At 32.4% G+C, this 16200-nt stretch overlaps 1 protein-coding gene across 2 annotated transcripts; it reads right to left on the reverse strand.

Moving 5' to 3' along the window:
* Positions 1-945: 945 nt before the first annotated feature.
* On the reverse strand, positions 946-12265 carry LOC148602322 (apolipoprotein(a)-like). 2 transcript variants are annotated; one of them, XM_088552699.1, is made up of 6 exons: positions 12079-12265; positions 11036-11179; positions 8920-9057; positions 7368-7478; positions 4822-5013; positions 946-1870 (listed from the first exon to the last, which is right to left on the reverse strand). In XM_088552699.1, exons 2-6 carry the CDS (start codon positions 11169-11171, stop codon positions 1596-1598), a joined length of 852 nt encoding a protein of 283 aa, XP_088408825.1. In that variant the 5' UTR covers positions 11172-11179; positions 12079-12265; the 3' UTR covers positions 946-1595. The 2 variants fall into 2 exon arrangements, with proteins under 2 accessions (XP_088408825.1, XP_088408826.1); XM_088552700.1 differs by lacking the exon at positions 946-1870 and adding an exon at positions 3350-3585.
* Between the last annotated feature and the right edge of the window lie 3935 nt (positions 12266-16200).

The following is a 16200-nucleotide window of genomic DNA, read 5'->3' on the forward strand; positions in this document are numbered from 1 at the left end:
ACTTTGTATGTGTTGTTTTAGTAACTTTATGTTCTTTGTTGAATTTTTCTGTTTTCATATCTGGTCGTTGTCCCGGGACAACATTCTTTTGATTTCCGCAAGTATCTTGGTTCCCTTGATTACTCTTTCATATTACCCATGCTTTTAGGAGATAAACGTTATATAGAATGTATTATAGAATTCAAAGTTAAGGGGGAATATTTCTGTAAATGACAGTAAAATACAAAATAAACTGTTGGAATCTCAATGTGGATCATCTACTAAGAGCAGACAGACTGGAACGAATAATTATACATTTCATCATAAAGATCTAAAAAGTTTCCTAATAACACAGATAAAAAATATAGCCTTTTTGGAATTATATCATATATTACAGAATTTGGATGTTTCTTATAATTCTGATACTCAAAACCATAAAACCACACATTTTCTTTTTGTATTTGCTATGAATCGCTCTCCCATTGAAATATCACAAATATTAAAAAGGTAGACATAGAGTAAAGAACACAACTCTTGAATCAACTGTATAGTTGTACCATATTCGATTTCATCAAAGCCATTCAAGCTTTCATTTAAAACAGAATGACATCAATCCATGTTACTTTGATGCTTACATGAAATAAATGTAAAATGCTGAGTATAAACGTTCAATGATTTGTCAGAGTTGTATCTCTTACTCTAGGTCTACCTCCTTCAGCTGACTCTGATTAGATTTGAGAAATAAAGGAGACACCACTTTGAAAGAGTAATTAAGGGAACCAAGGTTATAGCGGTAATCAAAAGAATGTAATCCAGGGACAAAAACCAGACATGGAAAACAGACATACACACCAAAGAACATAAAGTAACTTAAATCATACATACAAAGTAACAAAAGCAAATTAGCAACTCGGACTTCACTAAAAACTAGGAGCATGGACCAGGTACACCGATAGGATAAACGTCCTCTGCTATTCAAGTTATTACAATAAATGTGAAGTGCATTTAATCATGGAAACACGACTGATTTGTAATGGCAACAAAATATTAAATACTTAAATAAAACAATTCAGGATACGATTTTCCTGTTGACATAACAAAAAAAGCAAATTCATATTGTAAACTGCAATCAGAAGGAAGTACAGTAAGTCTTTGTGGGGTTTATTTCATTTTTAGGTATCTTTAAACAAATAAAGCGCTTGAACTTACAGCTTACACCAAATAACATATCCCAATGCCCATTGTTCCCATCCCATTTGCCTTCATCATTGCCCGTAGAAAAATCTCCACCACGCAAAAGTGCCCATGCTATGTTTTATAAATATCAAACATTAACATTACTAAACCATTCAATTTTTTTTATAGTTTTCTTCTATTCTTATTTCTAATATATAAACAATTATTTTAACTGAATAAAATACATTTTACATATTAATAGATCCTCTAAAACTAATTTTCCAATCCCATGTATTTAAAATCCCAAACCCCTATACACTTTGCTCATCAATCCATCCCCATTCTTTTACCTCCATTCCCCATCCCCCATATACCATAAAATGGAAAGTTTTCCCCATACAAGTACTGTACATTAGATCAAATTCGATGGTAAACATTAATTATTTACTATTCGCACACATTGGTACATGACAATATTCCCATCTAATCATTGAGTCTTCCGTATAACACCAGGGCAGATATTCGTATGGAGGTCCAGGATCACGACAATAATTGCTGTGAAGGTCCTCAAGATTCTTTGGAATGTGATCAGGGTTCCGCGTATGAGGATGATCTGTATCCCATCTTTGACATTTTCGTCCAGTATTGGTGCAGCAAATTTTGCCATGATAAATGGTGACCATTTCAGTGTAATTGATACGGTAACAGTCTGCCGCTATGTATAAAAATGCAGAAATTACAACTATTAAGAAAGCAAATTGAACAAATCTTAAAGAAAAGTCTTCATTATTGTAATGATAGCGGCACAGAAATTTTTGTTGCAAAAACAAACAAACAAACAAACAGCTACACACTGGTTGCAAAACTGCAGAAAAATTGTCAAAATACAAGCACTTATAAAACTTTTAAGTTTTAATTCATAAAAGTAGCAATCGTTGTATAGGTGATGCAAGATGCAGAAAACTATGTGTTTTGTTTGAGATGTCTGGGATCAGTTTTATTATTTGTTTAAGTGCACACCGTTCGAAAGTGACAGAAAAATCCTCCTTGCAGAACAAATTGCTAAAAGACCAAATATCATAAAATATGAAGCTTTGATGACTAACTCATCACATTCTGTTCTTAATAATTTATCTTAAATTATACAACAAACTACAATGATATTTTTCCAGGGTAGTTATCTTTATGTGTATAGAAACTCCTCATGAGTGTATCGCAACACTATTCCGTCCAATACATGTACACTTATCAACTTCTTATGCATGTATCAATGTAAACTGTATATAAAAGATATACAATGTAAACATAAACCATATTGCCACGTAAATATCGTTCTTTCTGTTAAGAGATCTGTATGTTGTAAAGAACAACATATATTCATCTCCCAGTTAAATCAAATCTAGGACGATAGCTCCTTAAAAGTGTAAATTTTATAAATCCGTACAATATTTATCTTAAAAGTGCAAAACCCAAATAACAAACTTCGACTGGTTATGGTGTATGCAACTGATTCTGAATAACAAATAAAATCATTTTGTGGCGTTTTGACATATAAAAATACATTGTAAAAAGGGAGATACTTAAATTATATTTATATAACGCCATTATATTACTCAACGAAACAGTCCTTGTTGGTTGGTTGGTTGCATTTAGTGCATTTGCAATGAATAAGAGATTATAAGACATCCTACAATATTATAATGTATATCTTAACATTCTATACAGAATGACAAATAAAAAAAAACACAACATCCTCCATTTGATCTACCATCAAAGCTTTGCAAAAAGAGCTTGAAATCGCACAAGCCTAAAAATTCATGTTTTATGTATTTTAAAATTAATCACAGGCTTTTTCTTTACGAAACTCTTATTCTATTTTTTCTGATAGCGGAAGAAAAAAAATATATTTTTGTTTGTATAAAAAAATATAAAATTCTTACTATTTCCGTCAAAAAGTAATGTACTTTTTTGATAGTTTAAATGTGTCTCTTACAACAGCCCAGAAATTAGACAAGTTGTCCGGAAAACGATTCTGTATTGTGCACTTTTAGTACAATAGTAGTTTCAATAAATTATGTAAAAAACTTGCGACTTCATTTTACAAAGCTCTTATTAAAGATCGAATCGATAAAGTTGTGTTTATTCTATTTTCCATTCCCTTCAGAATTGTTAGAAATAAATTGTAATATTTTTTTATTGTCTTATTATCTCTTAATCATTTAAAATGCAATAAAATGCAACCAATTTTAGGGTCTCTTTTGTAGAGTGATCAAGTAGTCAAGTTATGTCGGAAAAAGTTTTAATCCACGTATCTGAAATTCTATGCACGTGATCTTTACATGATAGCTATCTCTCGATACCCACAATGCACGATTTCATTTACAATACCTATAAATATGTATTGGCATCGACTAATCTTTGATCTCTCCCCTAGAAAATGCAAAACAGCAGATAATTTAACCTTTTTTACTTCGATAAGAAAGGTTTTCAAAAACTACATTGATTTATCTTTTCAATGACATACAATATGGTTGTATACTCTATAGGTCCATTAAAGTATGAAAAATCCTTAGCCATCCGCTACACTATCAAAGAGATCGACTTTGTTTGATAAGGGTTTCGTGTAAACAAAATTATCCTATAGATTCATAGGTATAATTTGGCATTTGAACACAGTAGAACATGTCTTACTAGCATCTTGATTCATAGGTATAATTTTGGCATTTGAACACAGTAGAACATGCCTTACCCACATCTAGATTCAAAAGTATTATTTGAAATTTGAACACAGTGGCACGTGCCTTACCCACATCTTGAATAATCCACAAAATCTGCAAAAATCAGACATTTATAGGCTCTTCACATTTGTATGTACAATTTCAACACTATAATGATCTCATTTTAAAGTGTATAGGAAGAGTAATCAAGGAAACAAAGGTTATAGCGGTAATCAATGTAATCCAGGGACAAAGACCAGACATTGTAAATAGACATACATAACAAAGAACATAAAGTAACTAAAATCATACATACAAAGTAACAAAAGCAAATGAACAACTCGACTCTACTAAAAACTGGGAGCATGGTGCACCGGTAGGGTAAGCGTCTTCTACTTTTCTAGAAACGCCCGCCGAGTTGCTCCTAAAAAGTCAAGTCTGGGGTAGACAAATGAGGAAAGGAAAACCATGACCCGTTGAATAAGTAAATTTTCATGGCGCAGATGGATGTTTGATTTATTTGGGTTTCACTGTATACAAAGTGATGCTTAACATCGCTTTGTTTGTACATGTACAACTGATTGCAAAGCTGTGGAAAACCTTTTATAATGGAGCATACATTATCTCTTGTCACGTTTCTTATACTCAGGCAAATATTGTTTACATGAAATTCATACGTATCAAGCTTCACGTGAAACTAATGTGAACTCCACATCAAATTAATGTGATGTTCATTTGAAATTCATTTAACATAAATTTCATGTGAAAATATTATATGAAATTCACGCGAAGTCTATATTCACATGAACTTTACGTTAAGTCTGTCACAATGCTTATTTATCTCAATTCAGGTGAAAATCATAAGGGATTCAAGAGAAAATCATATGAAAAATGTATGCCTGTGTACAAGTATATTTATAAACATAAACTTATTTACATCAACACTTACAGGATATGGTTATGTTGAAAGCACTCCATACATTGTTTTTGTCCGCCGTACATACAGAAACAGGACAGTGATCAAAGGGGTCGACATCATCCCTTGTTTTATTGGCTGTACATCTAGCATACATATTATGATAATGTTGCCCATATACACAGACAGCATTTTTTGGAGGATCTGGTGGATTACTACAAAACCCTGATATAAAACGGGAAGAAACTGTTATGTTTAGTTTTAGAATTAAGCGTTGTTAGAAAAAAATGTAGTATATTAAACAATACAGAATTTCTGTTCTGTTTCTGTAGCATTTTTACACATTTATACGACTTTGATTGTGATACCATCTAGCAAAATATGCTAGACTTTTTGTTGTTTTATTCCTACGCATTATCGACAACATTGTACCAGAAAATTATATTTCAATGGTGAACCCAGCAGTGAAATATGAATATTTGACTTACAATATCAAACTACTATAAGACAGATAATAACAGTTCTTGTACGAGGTGAACATCCCATTCCATGGTATATGTGGGAAAGGTAATGGGGATAGTGTATGGGTTTAGGGATTTGAATTGGGAGGATAAAGGAATTAGTTTCTTAAGTATTTAAAGTTGAAAAAAATAAATTCGGCTAAAAACAGATAAAATGTTAAAGAAATAAAAAATATTAAATTCAATTTGATACTGTAAATCTTTGATAAAGACAAATACATTGGAAATCTTCTACGGGGAAGGGTGTTTTTCTTAGCGGAATGGGCAATTCGCAAGTGGGGAATTGGGATAGGGACTATAGTATATGGTGTAAATGGAATTCTATGCTGTAATAATCACATATATGAAATAAGATTGAATTTTGCACCTTATATTTATATAAATAGTTGTTTCCTGTATTTTGTTATTACTCTCGATTTTAATGTTTTGGTTTTGGCTTTGTTGTTGCATGTTTTTGTCAGTTTATACGTTTTTGAAGGACTTTGTTTTTGTATTTTTCCCCAGGAATTGTCCTTCTCTGATATCCCTTTTTGTTATGGGAAATTCGGAATTTTCTCTTCTCCGCCCTAGACAAACTAAGTGACTTCTAATATTTATTCTGGTCTCTTCTGCAGACCTGCTTCCTGATTTACTACGTATCACATCACTAGCATAAAGGTTCTATTATACAGGATGAGAAAAAAAAATCATAGGTCATCACACCATTTTTTAACGAGTAATCAAGGGAACCAATGTTATAGCGTTAATCAAAAGAATGTAATCCAGGGACAAAGACCAGACATGGAAAACAGACATACGCAACAAAGAACAAAAAGTAACTAAAATCATACATACAACGTAACAAAAAAAATGAGCAACTCGGACTCCACTAAAAACTGGGAGCATGGACCAGGTGCACAGGTAGGGTAAGCGTCCTCTGCTTTTCTAGAAATACCCGCCGAGTTGCTCATAGAAAGTCAAGTCCGGGGTAGACAAACGAGAAAAGGAAAACTATGAGCCGTTGAATAAATCAGTTTTCATGGTGCTGAAGGATACACCATAACGATCCACGAGTTCATGATGACGACCATAAAACTTCTGTAGTGATGACTTCAATCTAGTAGCAACATAACCCTATTCCAGAAGCCTATTTGTTAGAGTTCTAGCGGTTCTAGATAGTTTCGGCCAGCTCTGGCATAACGTATGAGTTGTGATATGAACACTCCATACGCTCCAAAAGTCAGAGTATCTGCTTGTGTTGAACTTTTTCAAACTGTTTTAAGGAGTGGGCAGATAGTAAAGCTTTGAAATAGCGAATTTACCATCTGTATAGGTTATAGTCACTTTTTACTTTGATGAGAGGTAAATACATAAAGAACCTGACAGGTACAAACAATTAATTTATAAAAAAAAAAAAAAAATAGGTAGCACGCAGCTAAGAATCATGCAAAATGAGATTTATGTTTGGAAAGCTTCCATGTTTTTATTTCTGATAGTTTGTTTAAAATATCACAGTTAACGGTAAGTAACATGCGGCTTCCTTGAAGATAAAGATTGGGGAAAAAAACAGGCAGATCCTATGATTTGGGTGGCACATGATATATTTTATCCCACTGAATATTTGTCCCACAGTAATGTATATATCATATGCAAGTCAAAAAGAAGTTTTTAAATTGACAATTGAAGGCTAGGAAAATAGTTTGTAATTTATTTCTCTTCAACCGTAGCAGTTAATCAAAAACTAAAGTTCAACCTTGAGAAACGCCTCATTTGTGAAATGAATTAGGTGAACAAAATATAACACAAATTTTTTCATGTACCATCCACTGCGGTTTTTGCTTGGACAGCCTCTTAAAACGTCAAGTCCATGGTAAACGAAAGAGGAAAGGAAAATAATGTGACAGTGATGAAGAAGGTTCTCATGATGCAGTTGCATACATAATAACGATCCATAATTTCAAAAACCTTTGAGTTGAAGACTTCAATCTCGTGGCAAGATAACCCATTTCCAGAAAGCTTTAACTCAGACAAGGAGTTATTTAAAACTGAGAGTTTCACATCAAACATGATCGTATGTACCTTGAAGATTGCAAGGGCGACTAGAACTAGGAGGTTCGGTTACATCATGAGTCCAATCCACTGTGTTATCATGATCTGTTAAAATGTTTGAAGTAAGAGTTCCCGACATTGCTGAAATTTAGAACATGAATTAAAATGCATAATAAAAGTTATATACAAAACTGCAAGAACATTATCTTCTATCGCAATGAAATGAGTTCTTTACAATAAACTACTGATTTCTTTTTATCAAAAAACTGTATTTTACAACTTATTTCTCTAGAATTTGATACCGCTGAATTCTTAAACCTATTCGACAATTTATCACCCTTTGGTGTTTTGAACGTGCCTTTCAGTGAAGTCAGCCTCATATCTTGACCTACACTTAAAAATCGATGGAAAAGGAAAACTATTGACCAAACTTTACGACAAACGTGATGACTTTTCATTCAGAATTGTCAACTTTCCTTTCATCTGTGGCAACATCCTTTTGGCTCCTGCATATAGAGTGTTCATATCACAATTTATACGTTATGCCAGAGCTTACCGAAACTACGCAGACTTTTTGTATCGCGCTAGAACTCTAACAAATAGGCTTCTGGAACAGGATTATGTTGCTACAAGATTGAAGTCATCACTACAGAAGTTTTATGGTCGTCATCATGAACTCGTGGATCGTTATGGTGTATCCTTCAGCACCATGAAAACTGATTTATTCAACGGCTCATAGTTTTCCTTTTCTCGTTTGTCTACCCCGGACTTGACTTTCTATGAGCAACTCGGCGGGTATTTCTAGAAAAGCAGAGGACGCTTACCCTACCTGTGCACCTGGTCCATGCTCCCAGTTTCAGTGGAGTCCGAGTTGCTCATTTACTTTTGTTACGTTGTATGTATGATTTTAGTTCTTTGTTGCGTATGTCTGTTTTCCATGTCTGGTCTTTGTCCCTGGATTACATTCTTTTGATTACCGCTATAACCTTCGTTCCCCTGATTACTCTTTCAGAAATACAGGGTACATTGTACTTAGATGTACATTTAATAATTTATGGAGGTTGACTTAGGGTAAGTCTGAATCAAATAAAAACTTGAAAATATTAGGTGAAATTAAACATGATACAAACATATCACTGATTTCCAGAGTTATTTCCCATACCCCAGGTCTATCTCCTTAAAATATTGTTAAATACAAATTATATATATTTGCAAATTTCGACTAGCTGTAAATGTGATTCTAAAAGTAACGTCTCAGCAGCAGCATCATATCAAAACAAAAACTATCGATATGGGAAGCCAAATCTATCATTGAGAGGTTCTACCATGTGCAATACAAGAAATAATGTCTCATTGTAAGTACTGTGGCCTTTGATTGCTCAAAAACGTGCGGTTTACAGAAGGATCAAGGTAAGAAATGCCGCGTTTGATTGGTCGGAAAGGAACTATGAAGAAAGGCATCAAGGGTTTTCATTCAACTTTGAATGATTTAAGGCTATCGTAACTTTAGACTGATGTTTCTGTCTATCAGATCAGCGAATAGTTCCTTTAGAAATTTAGGTATAAGCGAGGAAATACGTACAATTGATTCCTTCTACATCACCGTCACATCCAACTTTCAATAACAGGAAAATGATCACAGTAACTGCTGCCCCTATAGACACACCAATGAAGTAGCCTATACAGACCAAAGGCTTGTAAATACCATAGCAGACTTTTTCTACAATTGACAAAGCAGAAACATGACTTTGAATTCCATAAAAATAAAAATAAAAAACTGGCAGAATGAACTTTTGCGGTTTCATGTAAAAAATTGTTTTGTGGTCTATATTAGTAAATCGGCCCAATGAAAAGAAAGAAGAGCTTTTGCCGGTGTCTTATTTACATTGAAATATTACACAATATAGCAATACTGCATTTATAGAATTAAACAGGATCCGAACTTTATTTTGTAGCAATAGTAATCAAGGAAACAAGATTCTAGCGGAAATCAAAGGAATGTAATCCAGGGACAAAAACCAGACATGAAAAACAGACAAACACAGCAAAGAACATAAAACACCAAAAGAACACAAGTAAATGAGTAAATCGGACTCCACTAAAAACTGGGAGCATGGACCAGGTACACCAGTAGGGTAAGCGTCCTCTGCTTTTCAAGAAACAATATCGTGCAAATGGTAGTATTTGCGGAACAATTTATTTTTGCGGTTCGATGTAAGAACATTTATAGTTGCTGCAGTGTTGTCTGGTCTATATCAGTACATTAATAATTACATAGAGCTTGCCGAGACTACGCAGGCTTTTTGTATCGCGCTAGAATTCTAAAAAAATAGGCTTTTGGAGCAGGGTTGTGTTGCTGCAAGATCGAAGTCATCACTGCAGGAGTTTTGTGGTCGTCATCATAAACTCGTGGATCGTTGCGGTGTATCCATCTGCACCATTAAAACTTATTTGTTCAACAGTTCATAGTGTTCCTTTCCTCTTTCGTCTACCCCGGACTTGACTTTTCATGAGCAACTCGGAGGTTGTTTCTAGAAAAGCAGAGGACGCTTACCCTACCGGTGCACCATGCTCCCAGTTTTTAGTTACTTTATGTTCTTTGTTGTGTATGTCCGTTTTGCATGTCTGGTTTTTGTCCCTGGATTACATTATTTTGATTGCCTCTATAACCCTGGTTCCCTTGATTACTCTTTCCCCCTAAACCTCCAAATACTCAAGTACACAAGAAAATGAATTTGTAATTAACGATTTGAGGTATTATGGAAACTTCGAAATATCGCAAAATATTGGCGCGTTGTGTTGTTATTGTTTATGTTGCTATTTATTTTTGTTTGTTATTTTTACGATTTAACCGAACACACTGTATACAACTTTCATGCAAAAAAAAAACAATTGATGTATTGATGAGGATAATTCATATGTAAGTATAGAAAATGAAAACCTCAGTATTATCAAAACTATGTTAAAAATAAAGTGTTCTTGTTATTTTAAATAGCTATCTAATGCAAAGTAAATTCATAATATATGACCAGGAACCTTTTTACGTACCAATTACGTATAAATGGTATTTTTTGTGGAACAAAATTGCTGCTGTATGATATTAAGTAATATTTTTTGCTGAATCTGAATTTGTGTGGTCTTTATCAGTATATGGGTAATTTGTCATGAACCCCAAGCTACTCAAGATATAAGGAAAAGAAAATCTTAATTTACGATTCCTATTTTGCAGTCTGTCGGAAGTTTCGAAATATCGACAAATGTAACATTGGCGCCATTTTGTTGTTGTTGTTGTAATTTTATCTTCTTTTTTTTGTCATTTTTTATAACACAGTAGAATTTGTATATTGCTAAATCAACCTATGCATTGATGACGCTAGTAGACAATGCAAATAGCAGCATTATTAAATCAATATATTACAATAGTATATCACAAATATATTATTTGCCAATATTAAAGAATAATGAAGTAAAATAGACACTAACTTGTTGATACTTTGTGGGAGGATAATATTTTTTGCATTAAATTTTAGCCTCTGGAAACCTAAAAATTCAGGCAAAGTGAAAAAACGAAGCAAACTTAAATTGCGAAAAAAATCTCTGTAGTTGTGAATACATACATTTAATGACATTTGAAAATATGAAAAAGATGAAAAATTCCTCTTCATAATAAAATTCATGATTTTAAAGAGCTATCATACCTTTTTCAGGCTTCCTTCCTTCTTCGCATTTCGTCTGTAAATTAAGTTTATTTTTGCTACATTCAAAACTTGGTGATGTCGTATCCATGTTAGCTGTGATGAGGCAGTCAGTTATGTCTGCAACATATACATCCATCCATTGACCTGAATTCCATAAGGAAACATTATAAAGTTGAAATATAAATGATTAGTTTACATAGAAATCTGTTGTGACAAAACCTAGCAAAAAACAGGATGACCTTTTATGTAAAACAATATTTTTATATAAGCCACATTCACATTAATTCCATAATGATAAATACCTAATTGTTTTACCCAAATTAGAACAATACTGTGAATATATAAATTTTTGGAGTGACTTATCCTTAAGGATTTTGTCAAGGGAATATACTCCCGGGTATCATATTTCGCAGTTTAAAAAATGATTAGTGTTGCATTTTATTAAAAATCAATTTCAAGAGTATTCTTTTTTACAATTTTCTGTTCTCTGCGAAAATTAGTACACTCCAAATAGTAATACGTTTACAATATTTTAATATATCATACGTTTACAATAAGTAATACAGATAAATAAGGTTTTACTGTAAAGAGATGGATAAAACGTTCAAAGGAAATATTACCAGTCAAAGACAATTTCTTTTTTTTATTTCATCACGACAATCAGCATCTCTCATAAAGTGATGAAGCAATAAAACTTCTATTGGCCAAAAAGATATATTTTAATTGATTATGTTGATTATTATCATTCGGGGAAAAATAAATGCAAAATAAACCTTGACATCAGTAATATGTTTGAACTATATTCAGTTTCACCAAAGCCTAACAAGCTTTCATTTGAAACAGAATGAAATCAATCCCAGTTATTAAGACGCTTATATAAGATTGGTGTAATATGCTAAATACTAACATCCCAAAACCGCCAATAATACAAATTTGACAACCGTACGCGCCATATTTAAAAAAAACTGACAAACCGAAAACCAACGCAAAATTCTCAAATATAAAAATGGGAGGGGTTTGGTCACCTTGAAGTAATATTTTACCTGGGAGTTCATATCACCCTAATGGGCATGACACCCACTAAATGTATCCTATGTCAATACCATTCCTGATGTGAAAATGTGCATCTCTGGCAATAATTCCTCCAAACTTCCGAACTAAATACTCATAAACATCTGCCTTCAGCAACTGTCCAGGTGCAAACTGATCAGGTTCAACACCTGTCTACCCGGCATATCTAAAAATATCTAGTGGAACAGGTAGAAAGAGTGAAAAGGTTAATAATAATAATAATAATAATAACAACAACAACAATAATAATAATAATAATAATAATAATAATAATATAAATATGTGCAATACAATAATTTACCTAAGGACTTCTAATGTTTACTCATTGGTGATTAATATGGATTTGGAGATGGCAAATGGTGAATGTAGGATTAAGGAATATAGAAAGGGCCGTTTTATGATTGAATATGAAGAGAGCAAGCTTTTGTAAGGGTACACGTATTTCTAGACTTACTTCAAGTTCCTATTTTTAAAAGGAAAATAAAAAACAATACAAACTTTTATTGTATGTATCTTATAATTGCGGGCATCCGAGAGGTTAATATGGTATGTAAGTCTCGTTCTATTTTCATTTTCTTTACCGGAATTCACAACGTAGAAAGTATTGAAAACTGAAGACCGATCTGCATTTTATTGTTTACTTCCGGGTACTCGAAACGCTGTATAACAATCCAAAATCTTCTATTTTATGCTTTTTCTTCATACCTTTATCATGTAGAAATATATATTTTTTTTTATTTTTTATCGGTATTTTATAAACAAAAAGATGTTTTGCCCTCAACACTGAACTCAACGTTCTGTAAATGACAAGTCTCCATGCTTTTGAATGGTAGACTAGGACCCAATCTCGTGAAATCACGGGGTCACATGACGAGACTTACATACCCTATTACATAGATCTTTTCGTGCCATATATATATGACAGGTGGCTGCTATAAAATTGCTTCACAAAACAAAGGTACAGTTCGATATCATGAACCACAAAGGAATACTTTATACTAGTCTTTTAGGGCAAGCGGTAAATCATAACAAACAGTTTATATATATACAAATATATGTTTGTATAAACATATATAGGTATATTCTGTTTGATAAAAAAACATACCTCGAAGAAACGTATTGTATTTAAAATATGCACGTTTCAATCAATTGCAATCATATACACATATGAGTAATAATAATTTTAATAGACAAATTCAAAGGTTGCATGAATTATATTTCAGCATTAAAGAAAACTTAGAGTTATGTTTCTTTCAACAATGCGTGTATTTCATATATCATACAGAGTTAACATTTAAAAATTCTTGTTTGACTGTCGACTGGCATTACAAATTTCACATTTACTCGTCAGAGGATAACACTTTGGATCAGATCTTTCAGCCTTGTCAAAACTTGGAAACTTTAAGCCTGTTTAAATCTTGTGCTACGATTTATTATACAACCTTTGAACTCGTCAGTTAAAAATATTAGTACACATTTGTGTATTATATCATACCATTTATAATTTTGGTATGATATTTCGATATGTCAATGCTTAAATAAAATATATCTTCACAAAGATTTGGTTTAAAGAGTAATCAAGGGAACCAAGATTCTAGCGAAAATCAAAAGAATGTAATCCAGGGACAAAGACCAAACATGGAAAACAGACACAAACAAAAAGAACAAAAAAATAACTATAAACTAGAAATCTTTATGTTTGCATTTATTTCTATATTAATGTTTGATTGTTTATACGAACTGACAACTTGGGGTTTTATCTTTTCTACTTAATCGCATTTTACTCTTTTCTCTAAATACATCTCTCTGAATAGGAGCATGGACTTTTGTTTCGTTACAGTAATAATGACCATGTGAATATCCTTTTTTTTTTATAAAAATAACGCAAAAAAATAATACTCTCTTTAGAGTATAATACATTATAAGTTTTCTAGTTCATTTCTGCAGTAAAAATCCAGCCTTTTTTTATCTGTACCGGATAATTGATCTTCCATGGAGCATTCCCGATCTACATACATTATTCTCAAATCATATTCATTCTAAAATTAAATTTCTTCATTTATTCATGACCTACATTTTTACAGACACCATTTATATACTTTTTTCGTTTTGTTTTATAATGCTAATTTCTAAATACCTTTCCAATTTGTTATGCTCCTGGAAATTTCAAATAGTTTTAGAAAACCTTTATCATATCATGATTCTATCTCTATATTTTATTTATCTCTGATATTATACATCTCATGAGCACTGTACATGACTATATTTTGTAAACACAATCGATAGAGAGGGGTACAAACCAGCCAAATTATTTTTCAACTTCAAGTTGTTGAACTCTTATTCTTAACAAAGAAGTTTTCGTACTGTACCATAAAAGAGCACGTACATTCGCCTGGCTGTATCTTGAATTTTCAAATAGCAGAATAAATCATCCTGATCCTGTGCTGAATGGTAGAAAGTTGTTTGCCTTCAAATATGTGTACCCGCTGCAAAAATCACTTAAACTTCCCTACTTAAATTTGCTAGTGGTATATTGATTGATGACGAGTTATAATAACAAAATCATTGTGGTACCAATTTAACATCATTTTTATTTAAATGAGGCAGGAGTAAGCAGTAAGAGAGTGACGTTTCAAGGAGTAATCAAGGGAACCAAGATTCTAGCGGAAATCAAAATTAAGAATGTAATCCTAGGACAAAGACCATGCATGAAAAACAGACAAACACGACAAAGAATATGAAGTAACTAAAATAATACATAAAAAGTAACAAAAGTAAATAACCTACTCGGATTCCATTAAAATTGGGAGCATGGACCAGGTGCACCAGTAAGGTAGGCGTCCTCTGCTTTTCCTTAAGCTATAGAGGCGTATCACAAGTCGTACAAAGTCCAGGTTCTAGTAGAACCTAGAATTTTTACACAATTGGATCTTCTCACTACACATGTATTTTATCACAAAAGCTGAATTTGTCTAATTTGTATTAACGGATAAATCAAGCAGGTCCTTAGAATATAGATAACGTTATGAAGATTCTTTAAAATATTAAATTGACGAAATGCTCCAAATAATATTCATCCTGTTTCCATGTGGTGTATTTCTATTTTAATAAGACTAGCTTATTCATATTTTTAATAGCCTGAAAATCCTGAATTTCAGTTATTGATTTATTTCATGATAAATGCACGAGTAAAAAGTCGGAACATGTTAGGATAGACACTTTTTGCTGTTATTACAAAGTTATCTAATAAATTGTTGTTCCCATTGTCTGTCTTCAAACAGAAAATAAATACAAATTGTGTACCCTTCAGTTTGTCTTTTAAAACAATTGATAACGGATCTTCTCTTGGCTATTTATTTAATTTTCATATGATCCATTGTCCGATAGAAATTTCAAGTCCAGTTGTCCAATAAAATCTCATCCGGAATGCTACTGTAGAAAAAAACGGAAGATCGATATTTTTAAGTTTGCTATTTAAGGTTACATCATTATAATGCCTAATTATGAATTTTCTCTTTTGTATTAATACCGAACTCATTTTAGTGTAGAAATGGTTATTCGTAATATTTTATTTACGTATAGGAGGGTTCCGGTGATGATATTGTAGTAAACACTCCATGCTTCTAAATAGGACCAAGGAACCAATTCTCTTCACATTAACAAGCCATACTATAAAGATATTTAAGGAGGTAGACCTGGGTTAAGGGACATAACTCTTCAAATTAGTGATATGTTTGTATCATATACAATTTCACGAAAGCCTTTCAAGCTTCCCTTTGAAACAGAATGAATTCAGACCAAATTACTTTGATACTTACATGAGATGGGTATAAAATGATGAATACAAACGTTCCAATGATTTTCAAGTGTTGTGCCCTTACCCCAGGTCTACTACCTTAAGGTAAATTGGTCTCACTATAGTATGAATCTTATGCATTACTGAAAATATAGAAATTTTACGATTTTATAACTTAAGCTTAAAATTAGCTTTTAGTATTTGTGATTTTGATGAATATACAGGATCAATTATGTACAAAATTCCAGAGTGCGAGTTGAAATTATTGCAAATATAAATTAGTCGCATATTTTGTAAT

The sequence above is a fragment of the Perna viridis genome, chromosome 11 (assembly GCF_037379345.1).
Source record: "Perna viridis isolate PV_CMFRI_1.1 ecotype Kerala chromosome 11, ASM3737934v1, whole genome shotgun sequence".
Taxonomy (NCBI): Eukaryota; Metazoa; Mollusca; class Bivalvia; order Mytilida; family Mytilidae; genus Perna; species Perna viridis.